The sequence below is a fragment of the Bos mutus genome, chromosome 16, assembly GCF_027580195.1.
Source record: "Bos mutus isolate GX-2022 chromosome 16, NWIPB_WYAK_1.1, whole genome shotgun sequence".
NCBI classification, from domain to species: Eukaryota; Metazoa; Chordata; class Mammalia; order Artiodactyla; family Bovidae; genus Bos; species Bos mutus.
This window is the reverse complement of record NC_091632.1, coordinates 24,688,678-24,706,699: the sequence shown is the minus strand read 5'-3', so window position 1 is coordinate 24,706,699 and position 18,022 is coordinate 24,688,678. Positions and strand designations below refer to the sequence as shown.

The 18,022-nt window shown below is 57.0% G+C and overlaps 1 protein-coding gene across 2 annotated transcripts in view; it reads left to right on the top strand.

The window, feature by feature from the left end:
* QSOX1 (quiescin sulfhydryl oxidase 1) overlaps nucleotides 1-17,800 on the top strand; it is a 41,584-nt gene extending 23,784 nt beyond the window's left edge. The window contains exons 6-13 of one of the 2 annotated variants that reach the window (XM_070384843.1): nucleotides 323-468; nucleotides 2,126-2,260; nucleotides 4,242-4,371; nucleotides 8,798-8,920; nucleotides 9,739-9,886; nucleotides 13,514-13,693; nucleotides 15,976-16,199; nucleotides 17,035-17,800. In XM_070384843.1, coding sequence (XP_070240944.1) covers nucleotides 323-468; nucleotides 2,126-2,260; nucleotides 4,242-4,371; nucleotides 8,798-8,920; nucleotides 9,739-9,886; nucleotides 13,514-13,693; nucleotides 15,976-16,199; nucleotides 17,035-17,043 — 1,095 coding nt within the window. In that variant the 3' untranslated portion in view covers nucleotides 17,044-17,800. Of the gene's footprint in view, nucleotides 1-322; nucleotides 469-2,125; nucleotides 2,261-4,241; nucleotides 4,372-8,797; nucleotides 8,921-9,738; nucleotides 9,887-13,513; nucleotides 13,694-15,975 lie in introns of both variants that reach the window. The other variant, XM_070384842.1, reaches the window with a different exon arrangement.
* The last annotated feature ends 222 nt before the right edge of the window (nucleotides 17,801-18,022 follow it).

Here is an 18,022-nt window from a genome sequence, read left to right as displayed (position 1 = left end):
TTCTTATCCATTCATCTGCTGATGTACAGATATAAAAATGAAACCACATTTTATTATGCCTTTTGCAATTCATTGGAAAGAAAATTACATTAAATTGAGACTGTCCTCAAAGATTTGAGACACGTGGCCTGCACAGTTCCAAGGAGGCAGCATTTGCACGCCTTGCTGTGGGTTGGATGTGGTTGGTGGTTGTCACTCATCGTGAAAGCCTCCTCTTGGAAAGACTGAGAGTCTTGCTGGAGCACAGCTGTCACCCAGGCGCATGCCCAGGGCTCCCTCTGCCCAGTGGCCACTCCGCCCCGATGTCCCCCTGTCTCTGCAGGTGACATTGGACCTGTCGCAGCACCAGGGCATAGCAGTGCGCAGGGTCCTGAACACAGAGCGTGACGTGGTGAACAAGTTTGGTGTCACCAACTTCCCGTCTTGCTACCTGCTGTCTCGGAATGGCTCCTTCTCCCGGGTCCCCGCGTGAGTGTCTCTCCACCCCTCTCCCCCATCCATTCCTGTGTTTCTCCTTCCTGCCTGGAGAGGCCGCCAGCCTTTCACAGGGGCTGATGAGTTCTTTGCCTTGCAAGTCTCCTGAGGAGTCCCTGGGCAAGCAGGGAGCACCCTCTGCAGGAGGAGCAGATGTCTGCCTACGGCAGGGTCGGGGAGTCTACAGCCTGAAGTCAGGGCCCAGGATGCTGCACACGCACTTCCGCCCCCCAGCTCAGCAGTCCAGGCCCAGGTCCCTGGCACACTCAGCACCCAGCCAGTGCCAGTGCTTCTGCACCAACCCCACTGCAGCCCTGGCCCTATTCCCCACCCTCCTCTCTTCACAGACAGACTCCTTGGCAGGCTGCGGGCCTGGCAAGCACTCAGCTATGCCTGACCCTCCCTCCCTTTGGTTTTCTAATTGCAGAAAAGTTCATTAGGAGCCAGACAATAGCCAGTTCCAAAATGCCAAGAGAAAACAATCAGGCCAGCCGCAGCCCCTCTGTCAGGCTCCCGCTGCTGAATGGCCCATTAAATGGCGCCAGATGGTGCCTTGGTGCCCTCCTCAGGCAGATGATTGATGTCTGCCCGGCCCCACAGGCAGGGGCCCAAGGGCCAGGGAGACCGAGGCCGGCCCAAGATGCCCAGTGAGCCACTTCTTGGGGCCGTCAGTGCCATCCCGCTCCGGGGCCAGGCAGTGTGGCCTCTGGTCCTCCCGGCCACCCGGCAGCATGGGGCCAGGGCTCAGCAGGAGCACAGCCTGGGAGGAGGCAGGATGGTAGTGGGGACAGGGAGGGGCAGGACGTGCCAGTCCTGGTGGGAGCGGAGGCATTGTTTCCGCTCTTGGAGTTGGTGAAGGGGAAAATGGTTTGTGACGATGCTGCTTCCGCGCCATCTGCTCATTGATCGACATGAGTCTGGGACAGTGGAGTGGAAAGCAATGTTTCTTGATGCCGGCTCCCCAGGGTGTCCCGTCACACTGCTGGGCTTCACATCCTTCCCTCCAGTGGCCCCGTCTAGGAGGCATCGCCTGCCCCTGAGGACTCCTCTTTATGAGAAGACAGGGAGATCAAAAGGATTGGAAGAGACTTGAGAATTTTAGTGGTTTGGGGGGTTGTGGCTGTGATTTTTTTTTCAGTCAGGTATCAAACTTCCGTTGACCTCCCTGGGGCGTGATGTCGCCTCTGGTACCTTGGAGCCAGCTTGTGTACTTCCTTGAGGCCACACACGCCACTTTGTATCTTTGGTCTCTGGGGAGGATCATCAGACCCACAGTCCAGTCTGCAGCCAGAAGTAGCACTCTCCCCAGGAGACCCACCTGCTCCCGAAAGTGCCCTGTGCCCTGCTCCCCCCGCCCCACCTCTCTGGGGCAGGTCGAGGAATTCACAGGCCCAGCCTCTTTCCCAGGTGGGATTTTGATTTCAGGCTGGTGTTAAACAGACTTGGCACAGCATGGCCAGTGAATAGAAAGGTTAACATGAGGCAGGGGTGCCTCGCTTTTGACCTCACTGAGGATAAGATCAAACCAAGTTCAAATATTTCTTGATAAACATTTTCATCAGGGGACCCACCAGCCTTCTCTCTTTGTCATGAGTTAGCTCTGGGGTTTCACTCCTCACTGCCTCTCCCCGGTGATTCCCTTCCCTCACAGGCTTACAGAATCCAGATCTTTCTACACCACTTACCTGCGGAAGTTTTCTGGGAGCACCAGGGGGGCTGTCCAGACCACAGCTGCGCCAGCCACCACCAGCGCGGTGGCTCCCACCGTGTGGAAGGTTGCAGATCGGTAAGGCCTTGCCTCATCCCTTCACCTCCCCACCCTCTCCTCGGATCACAGCCCCCCAGCCCACCCCTTCCTTCCACACACTGTCCCTTGCCACAAGCCTGACTCCACAGGGCTGGCCTTGGCCTTAGGGGGACCTGGGCTGCTGGCCACGCACTGGAGAGTCGTCCTGTTGGGGCAGCAGCATCTGACGACTGCGTTCTTCACGATGGAATGCATACTTTCTGATGCCCACATTCCTTAAGCTTAACTCTATTCAAGACCAATTAGAATCAGCTTGGGAGGATGATCTGCAGCCTCCAAAACAACTTCCCACCCAAGCAATTATTTCTCCAACCCAGATTTGAATACCTGCTATGTGCTAGGCACCAGGAATACCAATCGTGCAGGGCAGGTGTGGTCCCTGCCCAGAGATTACAGTCCCTTCACAGCATCCCTTCTGGGGAGGCACCTGACCTCACTTGAACGCCTCTGGGGTCAAGGAGCTCACTACTTTTCTTCAGGGTAGTCAGTATCTTTGTGCTCAGCTGTAAGCACAAGGAAACTGTTCTTTTCTCTCAGCCTCTTGAGCCCCGCCCTGGGAGTAGAATTTCTGCCTTGGGCAGGGAGACAGGGCCGTGGACTCTTGCTCTGGCCCCCAGGAGTGTTCCACGTGGAAATGGCTGAGCAAGAAGCTCAGAGCTGAGTCCAGAGGGTGGTCTCCAGCAGGGCGCTGCACAAGAGAACAGGGAGTGGGGTCATCAGATTCCAGGAAGGATTTTGCATCCCAGCATGAGGGACTCTAAGGATGGAAAGTGCTAATGGAGAGGTTTTTAGTAAATCGGGTGAGAAGGAAAGAGAAGGTGAGAGTGATCATTGTAATTATTCACACTGTAATTCTTCGGATTATTCGGATTGCTGTGATGGCTGGCACTTCTAGCCACATGTGCTGGGCTCTGCTGGTACTTCTGTCGTTAGCCCCTCTAGTCGGGGGCCACTCCTTGACACAGAACACAGAAATGGAGAAGGAAACTGAGACTCCAGGACACAGAAAGGGAGCAGAGAGAGGGGACTCGGGCAGGAGGGTAAAGCGCAGGTGGCCACAGTGCCCACCCGTCAGCTGACCTTGCTGACTCCCCACCACCTCAGGAGCAGGAGGGGCAGAACTTCGTTTTACCTTGAGATCACTGTGGCCAGAGAGGTGGGCTGAGTTGCCCAAGCTCCCAGGGCTAGCCCACCATAGAACGAGACCAGAACCCAGGGGTCAGGAGGCAAGGGTAAAGAAGCAGCCTGTCCTTCAGGTCCCTGGGCCCAGATCCCACAAGAGCAGTGATGGGCATGGGGTGGAGCAGCCAGCGCGGAGCCTGCAACCCTTCTCCCAGGGCTGGGGTCAGCCCAAGAGGTGTAAGATGGATCCCTGCCTGATGCCCACCGTCTGGCAGCTGCAAGAGCAGCAATCAAAATAACTGGAAACCCCACTTCCCCATTTCCAAACCCCCATTCTCAGCCTTGGCAGCCAGCCGAACCCATGGTCTTTCAGAGGGCCTGGCTTCCCCAGAGCCTTGTTGTGTGGGTGCCCCTGTGGGTCTACTCATCTGTCCCTCGGAGTCTTTGTTCAGATCAGAACATGAAGCTCAGTCTTCTCCTTGTGGTCTTTTGTGAGTGCTAGGAGGGGTGGGGCTGTGGGCCTGCAGAGAGAAGACCCCATTCTATGCCAGGAGCTAGCGAGGGTTTTGTGTTTGTGCTTTTGTTTAATCCTCTCAGCAACCTACCTGTGAGCAAGTTGTTACTCTCCCCATCTCACAGATGAGGAGTTGAGGCTCACGTTAAGTAATCCACCCAGGGTCACACAGCTAGTTACTGGCAGAGCCAAATGTGAGCATGTAGGACTCTGTGACCATCAGGAGTGCCTCCTCTTCTCTCCCTATGGCCCTGGGTGCTCCTCCTCTGCCCCTTGCCCACAGTTATCACCCCTTTCTCTCCCTGGCTCCCTCTGGGTCCTCAGCTCCAAGATCTACATGGCTGACCTGGAATCCGCACTGCACTACATCCTCCGGATAGAAGTGGGCAAGTTCTCCGTCCTGGAGGGGCAGCGCCTGGTGGCCCTGAAAAAGTTCATGGCAGTGCTGGCCAAGGTGAGCGGGGCCCTGGGGCCCCTCATTCCAAAGCTCCACATGGGACCCGTGTGCATCCCTGCAGGCCGGTGCTGTGCCCTCCTGGAGGAGTCAGCCCGGCCCCTTCCTCTGGAGCTCGTGGTTGGGTTCGGATCTTTGGACCCACCAGCTGTCGCAGTCCACCGTGGGCTGCTGCCCTGCGGCCCCAGTCATGCGCCCCCCAGCCCCCTGGGACAGCCCCCTTCCCCTGTGCAGGGAGGTAGGTGGGACATGGCGCCAGATGCCCGGGGGGTATTCCCACCTGCACACGTCTGCCTGCCTGAGTCCTCTGCCTCAGGCCGAGCCTGGAGCGTGGCCTCTCACTCCCCGTCGTGATCACTGGGAAAGGAGAAGCTGTGGATGCTGCAGTGAAGGCTTCTCTGAGTCTCTTCTTTCCCCTCTCAGACTCAGAGTCAGAGGGAGCTCCCTGGCCTCAGCCATGCATTCCTCACTCCTCTGTAGTTTCCTGCCAGCGTGGCTCCTCCACATTAGTAGCCATGCTTACGCATGGCTTATGTGCAGCCATGCTTACGTGCAGCTCCTGCTTACGCAGGACCCGATATGTGTCAGGCATTTAATCCTCTCAGTCTCGCTTCAGGGTGGCTAGTACTACCCCCCTTAGGAGGTGCAGGTTACCCAAGAGACCTGCCTTAGGCCTCCCGGGAGGAGGTGTCATGGCCAGGGTTTGAACTGAGGTTCCAAGTTCAGTCCCCTGGAGGAGGAAATGACAACCCACTCCAGTAGTCTTGCCTGGAGAATCCCACGGACAGAGGAGCCTGGCAGACTATAGTCCACAGGGTCGCAAAGAATTGGACATGCCTGAGCAACTAAGCACAGCACAGCTAATCTAAGCTGGCTTCCCTGATGGCTCAGATGGTAAAGAATCCGCCTGCCAATACAAGAGACCATGGTTTGACCCCTGGGTTGGGAGGATCCCCTGGAGGAGGAAATGGAAACCTACTCCAGCATTCTTGCCTGGAGAAATCCCATGGACAGAGGAGTCTGGTGGGCTACAGTCCATGGGGTTGCAAAGAGTTGGATACGACTGAACGACTAACACACACATACACACCTCCAGGCATGCACACACACACACACACACACACACACACACACCAAACCTCTCCAGGTTTAGAGCTGGGCCCTTTCTCTGCCATGCTCCTTACACACAGCCCCCCCCACACACACACACCCTCTCCAGGTTTAGAGCTGGGCCCTTTCTCTGCCATGCTCCTTACACACACACACCCTCTCCAGGTTTAGAGCTGGGCCCTTTCTCTGCCATGCTCCTTACACACACACACCACACACCCACCCACACACACACACACATACACACCCTTTCCAGGTTTAGAGCTGGCCCTTTCTCTGCCATGCTCCTTCCTCATCTCTGAAGACGAGATGCCGGCTGCCTCCTCTCTCTGCACCTGCCGCCTCCTCCCTCCCCACACCCTTCTCTGTGGCTCTAGGCCCCCTGCCAGCGCTGCCCTACTTAAATCCCAAGGCTCTGGCTGCCCAGGATGCTGAGTCAGATGCCGGCTCCATCCCCTTCAGAGGCTGACTGCTGACTCAGCCGCCCTTGCCCTGGGGGCAGGTCTGAGCCCCTCCTTCTGGCGCAGGTCTGGGGCAGCTGGGGCTCCCTCTGGGGGTGGTCTGCACCTCTCCCTCGGGAACTGCTGCCTTCCTAGCCCCTTGTCCCGCCTCACCAGTCCTGACCTCCTGGTCCACTTGGCTTAGTGACGGGCAGGTGTGGTTACACCGAGGACCCTGGGAGGTGGTGAGTGCTCGCCATCATGCCATTCCAATCTCAGCCGAGACAGCCTTCGGCCTCTCTCACGTGTCCCATGCAGACAGGGCCCCTGTTCTTCAGCCCCATCTGATAATAGAGCCTTTCCCCACCGGCCCTGTGAGCTGCTTGGTTCTCAAGTGGCTGAGGCCCGGGGTGGCTGGCCCAGAGAATCAGGAGAGGGGAAGAATCCTGGAGTAGTTCTGTAGGCTGTCTTCCTGCTCGACACATGAGGAAGGGCAGCCAGGAAGCTGGGAGGGACCCCCTCACCCCACAGGCCAGTCCTCTCTGAAGGACTCCTCCCAGGGGGGCTGTCAACTGAGTGCTGCTTGTGTCTCTCAGCTGGACTCAGAGCTGGTTTTGGTTTGCGCCCCCGACCCCGTATGAGGAAAAAGAACTCGACCCAGGAAAGTCCTGACCAGGCAGAGGCTTAAGTGCTGCCCACCGAGCTTCTGCCCTCAGCAGTGCTGGAACTGAGTTTGGGGTGAAGTCCTCCCTGCTGGAAGACACGCCCCTCAGAGAGGAGAGGGCTGGCCCTGGGGCAGAGGCAGACTCGAGGTAGGAGCCGTGGGCCAGAGGGCACAGGCTTGGAGGCCTCTGAGCCGAGCAGCACAGCCCTTGAGACTGTAGAGACTTCTGGCCGTACCCTTGTTGTGTGGTTGCTTCTTCCTGAGTAGCAGTAATAGGAGCAGCTACTCATTTGAAAAGACCCTGATGTTGGGAAAGATTGAGGGCAGGAGGAGAAGGGGGTGACAGAGGATGAGATGGTTGGATGGCATCACTGACTCAATGGAGGTGAGTTTGAGTAGACTCCGGGAGTTGGTGATGGACAGGGAGGCCTGGTGTGCTGTGGTCCATGGGGTCGCGAAGAGTCAGACACAACTGAGTGGAGTGAACTGAACTGAACCATTCCTTGAGGGGCTTCCCAGATGGTGCTAGTGGTAAAGAATCCACCTGCCAAGGCAGGAGATGCAAGAGACTCAGGTCTCTGCGTTGGGAAGATTCCCTTGGAGTAGGAAATGGCCACCCACTACCAGTATTCTTGCCTGGAAAATTCCATGGACAGAGCAGCCTGATGGGCTACAGTCTGTGGGGTCACAAAGAGTCAGACATGACAGAGCGCGCGCACACACACCCCATTCCTTGACCTCTGACAAGGTGTCAGACTCTGAAGAGTGCTCCTTTGTGTTTTAGCTTATCTGTATTTCTCAGAACAAAACCCCACAGGTGGGTTCTAGCATCGTCGCATCACATGCATGTCTGAGCTAACCGTCACCCTTTCCCACTGCGTGCCTGGAGCGCCGAAGAAAGTCTGGGGGGCATAGAGCTCCCTCCGCCTGCTCAGCCTCAGGGACCTGTCAGCTGTGGGTCTGCCCTGTGGCCCAGCAGGGAATCTCCCTGCTCCCTCACGGAAGCGGCTGGCAGGACTGGCCACTAGGTGGCATGTGGTCACCACAGTTTCCCTGCTCCCAGCACAGGGTGACTCCCTGTGGTCCAGAGCCCCTTAATTCATCCTTCCTCCTGACACCGTGGCCTTAGAGGGCGTCATCTTTCCTAATCAGGACAGCGGGTGAAGGTCAGTGAGGAAACGCTGACTTGAAGCTATAAATTTGTGTTGAGAACCCAGAGGCCAGTGTGAGCTGACCAAGAGGCAGCGTGTCAAAGCACAGGATTCTTTCTGGCCATTTCTCCCGCTGGGGGACAGTGTCCTGCCCCGAGGTTTGATAAGAACACGCCATGACTCCCTCAGAAGACTGGATCCCTTGGCATGTTTTTCTGTTTAGGGATCATTCCTGTCTTCAGCTTCCTTCTTACAAATGTTTCTCTGTGCTCTTGTCCCCCAGGTTTCTCTATATTGTCCTTCTGACCTTCTTGATGATTTTTCTGACCTGCTCTGCTACTGCAGCCCCCTCTCTCCTTCCCCCACCCCCGGTATGCTCGTGCGTGTGCTCATGCGTGCACACACACACACACACACAACACATCCATCCTCCTCCCTGGAGTCCTTGTGGTTTTAAAGTGCTGATACTAATCAGATTTGAGTTGACTTATCTTCAGAGTAGCTTTTCCTGCTCCTCAGAGACTACGGGAGTTCCCATCAAGATTTGGATCTCGGCTCTGGCCCCTGTGCTGCCTGGTCGCCACTGGCAGCCCGTGGAATACAAATGAAAGGCCATTTGCCAGCCCAGCCCAGCTGGTCAGTTCACTAATCAGCTGCTGTATCAGAAGATTACCTGAACAGAGGCCCGTGTGGCACAGGGGTCCCAGCCGCCCTGGGCAGTGACACAGGTGCTCGGCCTTCCCCCCAGTGGGCGTGTGGTCAGGGGTCAGAGCCCCAGCCTGCAGCCTGGAGCAGGGGCAGCCTTGAGGGCCCAGCCCCACTGAGCACCTCTGCCCAGCCCTCTGCCTCACCTTCCGGTGTCCCAGGGCAAAGGTAGTGAGTGAGGAGCCCATATTTGGGTGTTTTTTTTTTCTCTCCTCACATTTGGGTCTTAGAATGTTTTCCTGGTGCTTTTGGAACATTCCAGAACATACCTGAGCCCCCTTCCGCCCACCCCCACTACCCTCCCCAGGGGAACCCCCGGCGAATTGCTTCTCACTCTCCACTTATCGCTTCCATAGTATTTCCGTGGCCGGCCCTTAGTCCAGAACTTCCTGCACTCCATGAACGACTGGCTCAAGAAGCAGCAGAGAAAGAAAATTCCATACGGTTTCTTTAAAAATGCGCTGGACAGCAGGAAGGAGGTGAGTCTGGGAGGCAAAGAAGCTCTCCTCCATGTTCCATATCTATGGGAGCAGAAGGGTCCACCTTGTCCCCTCTGACCTCCTCACCAATCCGCATTTAGGAAGGAGGCTGTAGTCTTGGTTGAGTCCTTGTGTTGGTCACGAGTGAACCGCCATCTGTTGAGCGCTCTCTCTCCAGACCTCACTTAATCCTTACAACATTAGTAGAAGGCAGATACTGTTCCCATTGGGCAGATGAAGAAGCAGAGGTCAAGTAACTCTGTGTGTGTCTAAGGCCACACAGCCAGTAAGTAGTTAAGCTGGGCTTTAGAGCTGGTTGTGAGATGTCCCTGGTGGGAGAGCTTTTTAACCACAGCCCTCTGTTGCCTGCCGGGCTCCTCAGCACAGCTTCTCTCCAGGGGCGCTTTCTGGGCTCCTGCTGTCACTGCTGTTTGCACAGGTGGGCACGTCAGCCAGCAGAGGTGCAGAACCTCACAGACGTGTGTGTGTGTGTGTGTGTGTGTGTGTGTGTGTGGTGGGGGGCGGGGTCAAGCCTGAAGGACCCTTAGAGATGAACCGCTCATTCTGCAGAGGGGGAGGTTGAGGCTAGAGGAGGGACATGACTTGGGCTGTGTCACGATCTCTCAGCCCTCCTGCTCGTTTGATGGGTGTCACCAGCGGAAGGGAAACGCCCACCTCAAGGCGATAGACTGAGAAAGGGACCATTTGTGTCAGGGCTGCGTGCAGAACTGGAGTCTCCTGCAAGCTGCTCTCCCCACTCCCCACGCAACTCCTGTTTCTTCTCTGCACATGCATTCACGCTCCTGTGTGTCCCGTAGGGCACTGTGATCGCGGAGAAGGTGAACTGGGTGGGCTGCCAGGGGAGTGAGCCGCATTTCCGGGGCTTTCCCTGCTCCCTGTGGATCCTGTTCCACTTCCTGACGGTGCAGGCAGCTCAGGAAGGTGTAGACCATTCTCAGGAAAGAGGTGAGTGGAGGCCCGGGCACCCGCTGTGCCTCAGCCCACCCCATCCCGCCCTCTGCTGGCGCCCTGCTGCAGGCCTGAACTTAGGGGAGTCCGCGTTTGCAGCTGGGGACACATGACCAGTGTGGACCCAGAGCAGGAGGGCCTAGAGGCCACTCTGTCCTGCCACTCCGTCTTGCTCATGGCCCCCGGGGTGGTGCCTCACAAACTCAGGGCTGTGAGGCTGCTCCCTGGCTTTCTCGAAGCTACAAGCTTGCTTTATTTTTATTCTTCATGAAAGAGATCTAGTTCTGTTTTTTATATTCCTGTAAAGAAAAAAATCTATGTCTTCTTCACAATGTATGCAGCTAATACCATGGACTCTGAACAACTTCACTGTATTTCTCCCTGAAAAAATCATTTTCCAGGGGAAGCTGGGGAAACCTTGCCCCCTTTGCCCTGTTTTGTCCCCAAACCATGCAACTGCTCTCCGTCACTCACCCTGCCTCTCAGCCACACGAAACGACTGCATGGGTGGGCACCCAGTTCAGCCCCCGTTCCCTGAGGCACCAGGCTCACTCCAGGCCCTGGCCCAGCCTGGAGGACGCAAAGGTGGGAGAGATGTGCCCTGCCCCCAGTGGACTGTGAGGCAGGTGGGCACAGGGCTGACGGGCCGTGTGCCAGGGCCAAGGGGCAATGGGGAAAGGAGGATGCGCGGGTGTAGGGGAGTGAGGGAGTGCTCCATGATGTTGGGAAGAGCAGGAGGAGGTCAGTGAGGGGGAAGACGGACCGGAGTCCTGGAGGGAGGAGATGGCCTGTGCAGAGACAGAGGGAACTGGAGGAGTGGCCAGGCATGCGGACAGTCAGCCGGTCTGTCAGCCACGATTTACAGAGCGTCTCTGAAGAGCCAGGCCCCACGCTAGGGGTCAGGTATAGCAGTGCTTGCAGCAAGACATCCCTGCCTCGAGGGGACAATATTCCAGTGGCAGGAGACAGACAGTAAACACACGGATAGATCACTTCAGGTGTGATGGTGAGTCTGTGAGGAAGACAGAGCCCGTGGTGGGGTGAAGGGCTGGGGAGGGGTTGCGTGTTCAGACGGGCTGGCTGGCTGGGGGAGGCTCCTCTGAGGAGGGGCCCAGTGCTGAGACCTGACTGGGGAGAGGGAAGCAGTGGTGGGATGTCTGGGACAGGAGCCCCCTGGGGCCGCCTGAATCTGCTCAGGCCGCCACAACGAGCTGCCACACACTGGGCCTTAAACAACAGAAACGTGTCTTCTCACGTTCTGGAAGCTGGAAGTCCATGATGAAGGCGTTGGCAGGGTGGGTTCCACGGAGGCCTCTTCTTGGTTTTGTAGATGGCCGTCGTCTCCCTGGGTCATCACATGGTCCTCCCTCTGGGTGTTCCTGGCTGTGTCCAAATGTCCCCTTCTTACAAGGACACCAGTCATATTGCAACAGGATACACCCCGGTGACCTCATTCTCACTTAATCACCTTTTTAAAGATGCTGTGTCCAAATACAGTCACATTCTGAAGGACTGGCATTAGGACTACAGCATAAAAACGTTAGAGGACACAGGTCAAGGACTGAAAAGAGCAGGAAACAAGTCAGGCGGTTTGCAGTCCCAGAGTGGGCCAGGAGGGGGCTGCAGGAGAGGAGGTGGGCACTTGGAGGTCCTGGGGAGGGAGGGAATTGGATTTCAGTCCCTGCATTATGAGAATCTACCGGAGACCATTGGCAGGGGAGGGATGTACACGATCGATGCTTTAGAGAGATGACTGGGTGGAGGGTGTGCTAGAGCAGGGCAAGGTGGAAGCAGGGCAGCCAGTTAGGACATTGTAGAACTTGTCCCGGAGAGGCGGTGGCAGCTCGCACTGGAGTTGTTAGGTGAGCACGTGTAAGAAGGGCAGATTTGGGTATGTTTTAAAGGCAGAGCTGATATGACTCAATGAGGAATTGGATAAAGAATGTGCAGGATGAAGGACTTTGGTCGGACCCTGGACTTAGGCCTGAACGTCTGTTGGATGATGGTTCTGTGAGCCAAGAAATGGGAAGGCTCGGGGGTGGTAGTAGATGGGGAGAGGGCACACATAACCGTGTGCAGCTGTGGAATCTGTGAATGGAGATGCAGACAGTCAGCCCGCAGTTCTGGGCCGAGGTCCATGACAGAGACACAAATCTTGTGGTCGTCAGCATGTAGATGGTAGTTAAGACCTGGGGACTGGATGAGTGCATTAGGGGGTGGGCAGAGAAGAGTGCAAATAGGCCTGAGTTCTGGGGCATTCAGCTTCCAGACCTCTGCTCGGTGGAGAGCAGGGGCCAGCAAAGGAGACTGAGAAAGAGCTGCCGTTGCAATTTCAAGAAGGCCCCCAACATAAAGAGTATCAAGAGAGAGGACCCAGCTGAGTGGATGCTGCTGTGCTGGGGGAGGTGGTACCAAGGGAGGACCTCGCTGGCAAGAGCTGTTTCAGGGTTTAGTGGAGAGAAAGGCCTGGGTGGATTGGGCTGAAGAGAGAAGAGCCGGGGAGAAGTTGGAGGTACTGGGGGAGTGATTGGGGTATGACCCCGGTTAGAGAGAAATTTCTTTATTGTAGTTATTTTTTCCTGTCGGAAGGAGCTCATACAAGGAGGAAATGGATGATGCCACAGCAAATGAAAATATGGACAGGAGTGAAATCTTGGAGGAGGCAAGAGGGGTGAGGTATAGAGCATGAGGGCAGGCAAAAGGAGCGCTGGGGGTGGACGGAGGAGCTGAGGGGACTGAGGCGGTGAGAGGCAAGGCACACCTTGGTGTGGACACCGAAGTTGCTAAAACCAAGGGCCCAGGGAGTGGTGGTGAGCAGGACAGAGAGCAGGGTGCTGCGGTCCCAGTGGGCAGAGGGGTGGGACTAGGAGACGGGCTTTTAAAGGGCTGGGGGTTCACTGCAGGAAGGAGACAGAGTCTGCATGCAGCCAGCAGCAGGGAGGGTGCTTCCACCACCTCCAGCCCTGAGGTGTGTGGAGTGTGGAAGACAAAGGGGTTCAAGAAGGGCGAGCTTGAGGGAGCAGTGGTATCTTCAGGGAGGAGCCCATGTCGGAGCAAGAAGAGGCTCAGAGCCTGTGATGTTGCCAGTCCAGAGAGCCCAGTGGGAGGGCATGAGGGGGCTGAGGAGAGATGGAGACAAATTAGGGGATGTGCAGAGCCAGATCAGGATGGGCTCTGGGTGTTGTAGTGCCCAAGGGAGGAGACACAATGGAGAGTAGGTCACGACAGGAAGCCTGAAGCAGGAGGGGCAGGGTAGGGACCCACAGGTCTGGTGGTGGGCACTCCAGCCCCTGCTTAACTCTCCAGCCACATCTCTAAGAGCCTGAGTGTCCTGACGATGAGTTTGGACTCTATCCTAAGTGTCAGGAAGTGATGAGGGCCTGGATAAGAGTCAGACAAGGGAGACTGAGGTTTAAGAGTCTGGGGTGGGGGATGGAGTCAGAGCTGTGACCACCCCTGGAAGGTGAAGTAGGCAAAGAGACCAGTCCCCGCATCAGTTGGGCCCAGTGTGTGTGCCCTATGCAGAGGAGGCCGTGGTGGGCCTGTGATGGGGCTGGCGGTGGGGTCGGCAGGGCCAAGCAACCTGCAGGGCCCCCGGTGACTGACATCTCCTCTTCCCTGCAGCCAAGGCCCAGGAAGTCCTCCAAGCCATCCGGGGCTACGTCCGCTTCTTCTTCGGCTGCCGAGAGTGCGCTGGCCACTTTGAGCAGATGGCCTCTGGCTCCATGCACCGGGTGGGGAGTCTGAACAGCGCCGTCCTTTGGTTCTGGTCCAGCCACAACAAGGTCAACGCTCGCCTCGCAGGTAAGGAAGGGCCATCTCCAAGGCCAGAGTCACCTGCAGAGGGAGGGTGAGGTGGGGGAACTTGGGAGTCTTGGACCAGAGGCAGGAGACGGGACCCTGACTGTCCCCCTAGGTAACACTCCATGTTGTTGCTTAACACCCAGAGCCCCTTCACGGGCTCTCCCAGCCCTGCTGATGTACGCCAGCATCACTAGACCTATTTTCTAGATGAGGAGACTGAGGTTTCGGCACCCTGAGATCCTGGGCCTCCAATGCCGTTGCTCTCTCTCTGCCCAACACCATGGCCACTCCCTCTGGCCCGCTGGGGTCCCTTTTCCTGGCTTCCCTGTTCTGCTTCCTGGCTATTGACCCCTTTCTCAAACCAATAAAGAGAAAAGAGCTGGGTTTTTCCACCCCCCTGGGAGGGGTCTAATGATAAAATGTGCTTGAGAAGAAAAACCTTCCTGGAAGCCAAGGACCGATTCTCACAGGACGAGGCCTTGTCTTCTGCGTTTCCCTTGTTTATAGTGTTTTCTATTCCCCCGTGTTAAGGAGTCTGATGGGTCCCACAGACAAAAGCATTAAACTCCAGGGGTGATCAGCAGCCATCTGTGGATGGAAGCCTGGGCTGCTCTGCGGGGATAGAGAAAGTGCGATTGGCTGGGACAGACCTCCCAGGAGTGGGAGGCGGGGGAGAAGGCCTAGGGCAGGCCGAGGTTAAAGGAGCCAGTGGAGCAGGTGGCGTGCAGGCGGCTGCCCTTGTCTGCATCTCCTGGGGCCTCCTGGTGGACTTCTAAAGGAGACACGTGCCATCTCTCCTCCCACTCCTTCTCTCCCTGCCCCTGCCCCGCCCCTGCCACCAAAAGCTCATCTGAGCCTCCAGCCTTGTGTGACCTGCAGGCTCCCGGCTTTCCCGGGGGCCCAGATGCTGCTGGAGGGCCAGGAAGTCAGTGCCCTTACTCTTTCTAGGACTGCCCTTTCGGATCAGCCAGTAACAATAATGAGCAGGTGCAAATGGAGTGCTCACTTTGCAAGGTCTGCTCGCTATCACTTCTCACTGAACCCTTGGAATCTCCGTGTTGCTCCCTCCCCAAAAATAACCCTTCTGATTTTACAATTCTGATTTTTACATCACTTGCTGCTGCTGCTTCATTCTGCCCAACCACTTTTTTTTTCCCCCATAAAACCTTTAGTAGAGGTGCCTCCTCCAAGAGAGATGGGCTGATTGCCATTCCCCAGGTGACGCTGGGCAAGGGGCCGGTGGCAGGTCCTCTGGGGCTCAGCCTGGGGCTCTGCCCACAGAGCTGGCCCCGCTTGGGGCTCCAGCAGCCTGGCAGGAAAGGCAACTTCCTGTCTCTGTCCTGAGTGTCCTTTCCCTGATCCAGGCACCCAGCCCTTGGGACCCACCTGAGGAGGAAATTTCACTGTGCTGTGTTGAGTCGCCCAGTCGTGTCTGACTCTTTGCAACCCTATGGGACTGTAGTCCACCAGGCTCCTCTGTCCATGGGGATTTTCCAGGCAGAAATACTGGAGTAGGTTGCCATGCCCTCCTCCAGGGGGTCTTCCCAACCCAGGGATCAAACCCAGGTCTCCCGCATTGCAGGCAGATTCTTTACTATCTGAGCCACCAGGGAAGCCCAAGAATACTGGAGTAGGTAGCCTATCCCTTCTCCAGGGGATCTTCCTGACCGAGGAATCAAACCTAGGGCTCTCCTGCATTGCAGAAGGATTCTTTACCAGCTGAGCTACCAAGGAAGCCCAGAGTTCCACTACCCGCTACCTACCCTAGAGGGCTGCAGAGGGTGCAGGAGAAGCCTCGAAACTACCATGTGCCTTGAACTCTTGCTTTAAAAACATTACAAAAAGAATGTATCTTTACTCATGTAAAATATGGGAACTTTCAGAAAAATGCAAAGAGGGTTAATGCTAATGGACCTACCAAAGCCTGCCAGACAGATCATTCTGTGTCTTCTCGCCCTTTCCCTTGTCTGGTCCAGGGGTACAAACCAGCAGCGAAGGTGACAGAGACAGTGGGTTGACATGGGGAAGTGGCTGGGGGAGAAACTGTGGCGTGGCGGGGGTGAGGAGGAACCGCCTTGTCCAGACGGGCACTACTGTGGGCTCCGCTGTGGGCCAGGCCCTGTGCTAGGCCTGTTATCTGCCCTCTTGCATGCATATCCTTTCCCGGGGCAGCGGTGCCCCCTTTGTGTAGATGAGGGAGCTGGCATCGTGAATGGGTGAGATCTGGGTTTCTGGGTGTCCAGCGTGTCACAGGCAGTCTGTATGTGTGCTTCTCTCCCCAGGCGCCCCCAGCGAGGACCCCCAGTTCCCCAAGGTGCAGTGGCCACCCCGCGAGCTCTGTTCCGCCTGCCACAATGAACTCCGGGGCACGCCTGTGTGGGACCTGGACAACATCCTCAAGTTCTTGAAGACCCACTTCTCCCCAAGCAACATCGTCCTAGACTTTCCTTCAGCTGGGCCGGGCCCCTGGAGGGGTGCAGAGAGGATGGCAGTCATCCCAAAACAGGTGGAGCTGGAGCTGGCAACCGGAAATGTTACCCTGGCCCCTGAGAAGGCTGAGATCCCGGTGGGCTCAGGGATAAAGGCCCCTGGAGGCACCATCCCAGTGGCGGGACTTGGGGCAAATCACCCCAAGATGCAGGCTGGCCTTGGTGCGGCCACAGACGAGCCAGACCCGGGAGCTCCTGAGCACGTAGTGGAGCTTCACAGGGATAAGTCAAAGCAACCAGAGAGGGAGCAGCGCTTGAGCAGGAGAGACACAGGAGCCGTGTTGTTGGCTGAGTTCCTGGCTGGGAGGAACCTCCCTGGAGGCCCTTCAGAGCTGGGCCGAGTGGGCCGCAGCTCCCAGCAGCTGGCGGGCATCCCTGACAGGGAGCCCGAGGCTGGGGCCGGGCAGGGCCAGGGCCAGTGGCTGCAGATGCTGGGCGGGAACTTCTCCCACCTAGACATTAGCCTCTGCGTGGGGCTCTACTCCCTGTCCTTCATGGGCCTGCTGGCCGTGTACACCTACTTCCGGGCCAGGATAAGGGCTCTGAAGGGCTATGCCAGCCTCCCCACCGCCTGAACTGTCCAACTCGGGATGGGGGCAGGATAGGAAGCTGCTGTCCACGGGCTCTTCCAGCCCTCTCTGCCTCCCTCCCCTTGCTCCTTGGCCGGGGACACCCAGCAAAACCAGTTGCTGAAGTGAAACCTCCCTGGGGCTTCAGGAAAGGGATGGTCCACAGATAGGGAGACGTGCAGAGGGCCTGGGTTCATCTGCCAGCACAGGCAAGGGCAGCCTTGGGCAGCGGGGTCGGGAGGCTCCGTCCCCAGCCTCTCAGCGCCAAATTCCTCTTTTTCAGCTTATTTGAAGTCCTGCCTCATTCTCCCCGAAGCTTCAGTGTTTCCCGCTTGGTGTTGGCCCTAAACTGGGGCTGATGAGGCTGCAGTGTCCAAGGCTTCCCCTCTCCAGAGGAGGGGCCCCGGGACTGGAGTGGACCCCCTCCCTGCTTCCCGGGACTCCGTCCATCCTGCTGCAAAGAGCCCTTTGCGCCAGAGAAGGAAGGACTGCCTGTGGCCCTCTGTGCCTGCCCATCCTCCAGCCCCTCAGAACCCCCGCCCCAACCCCCGGGTGGGGTTTGGCTTTGGAAGGGGTCCTGGAAGCTTCTGGAAGTCCTGTTGTTCTCCCAGGTGAGGTCTTTGGGAGGAGAGCCTCTGGCTGGCTCCCTTCCCAAACCTTGGGTACAGGAGGAACACAGGCTGGAGCCGGTGTGTGACGGTACCGGGCTGGGGTGTGGGGTTTACGGAGGGCTATCTGGTCTCTAGTGCCTTAGCTGTGAGAGGGCCAGTGAAGCCTTTGCTCTGAATGTGCTTTCCGCATTGGGCTCAACCCAATTGGGCTCAAACCGCATTGGGTCTTCTGTCTTTTGATTTTAGTCTCCAAAATAGATGCTAATCTATGATTGTGGGGGGAGCCAAAGCGAGGAGAGGGCCGTTCCTCTCGAGGGTCACCTCCCATCGTTAGAGGTTAAAAGGGTCAGAGGGGAGGGTGATGCTGTCCGCAGGCTCGATTCCCACTCCCCTCCACTGTTAGCAGGGGCTGTGGAATAAATTATTTTGTTAAGGCAAGCACCGGTGTGTTCTTTAACTTGCTACTAGCATCCAGGTCTGGATTGCTGTTGTTGTTTACTCACTCAATCGTGTCCAACTCTTGTGACCCCATGGACTGTAGCCCATCAGTCTCCTCTGTCTGTGGGATTTCCCAGGCAAGAATACTGGAGTGGGTTGCCATTTCCCCCTCCAAGGGATCTTCCCGACCCCAGGGATCGAACTCGTGTCTCCTGCATTGGC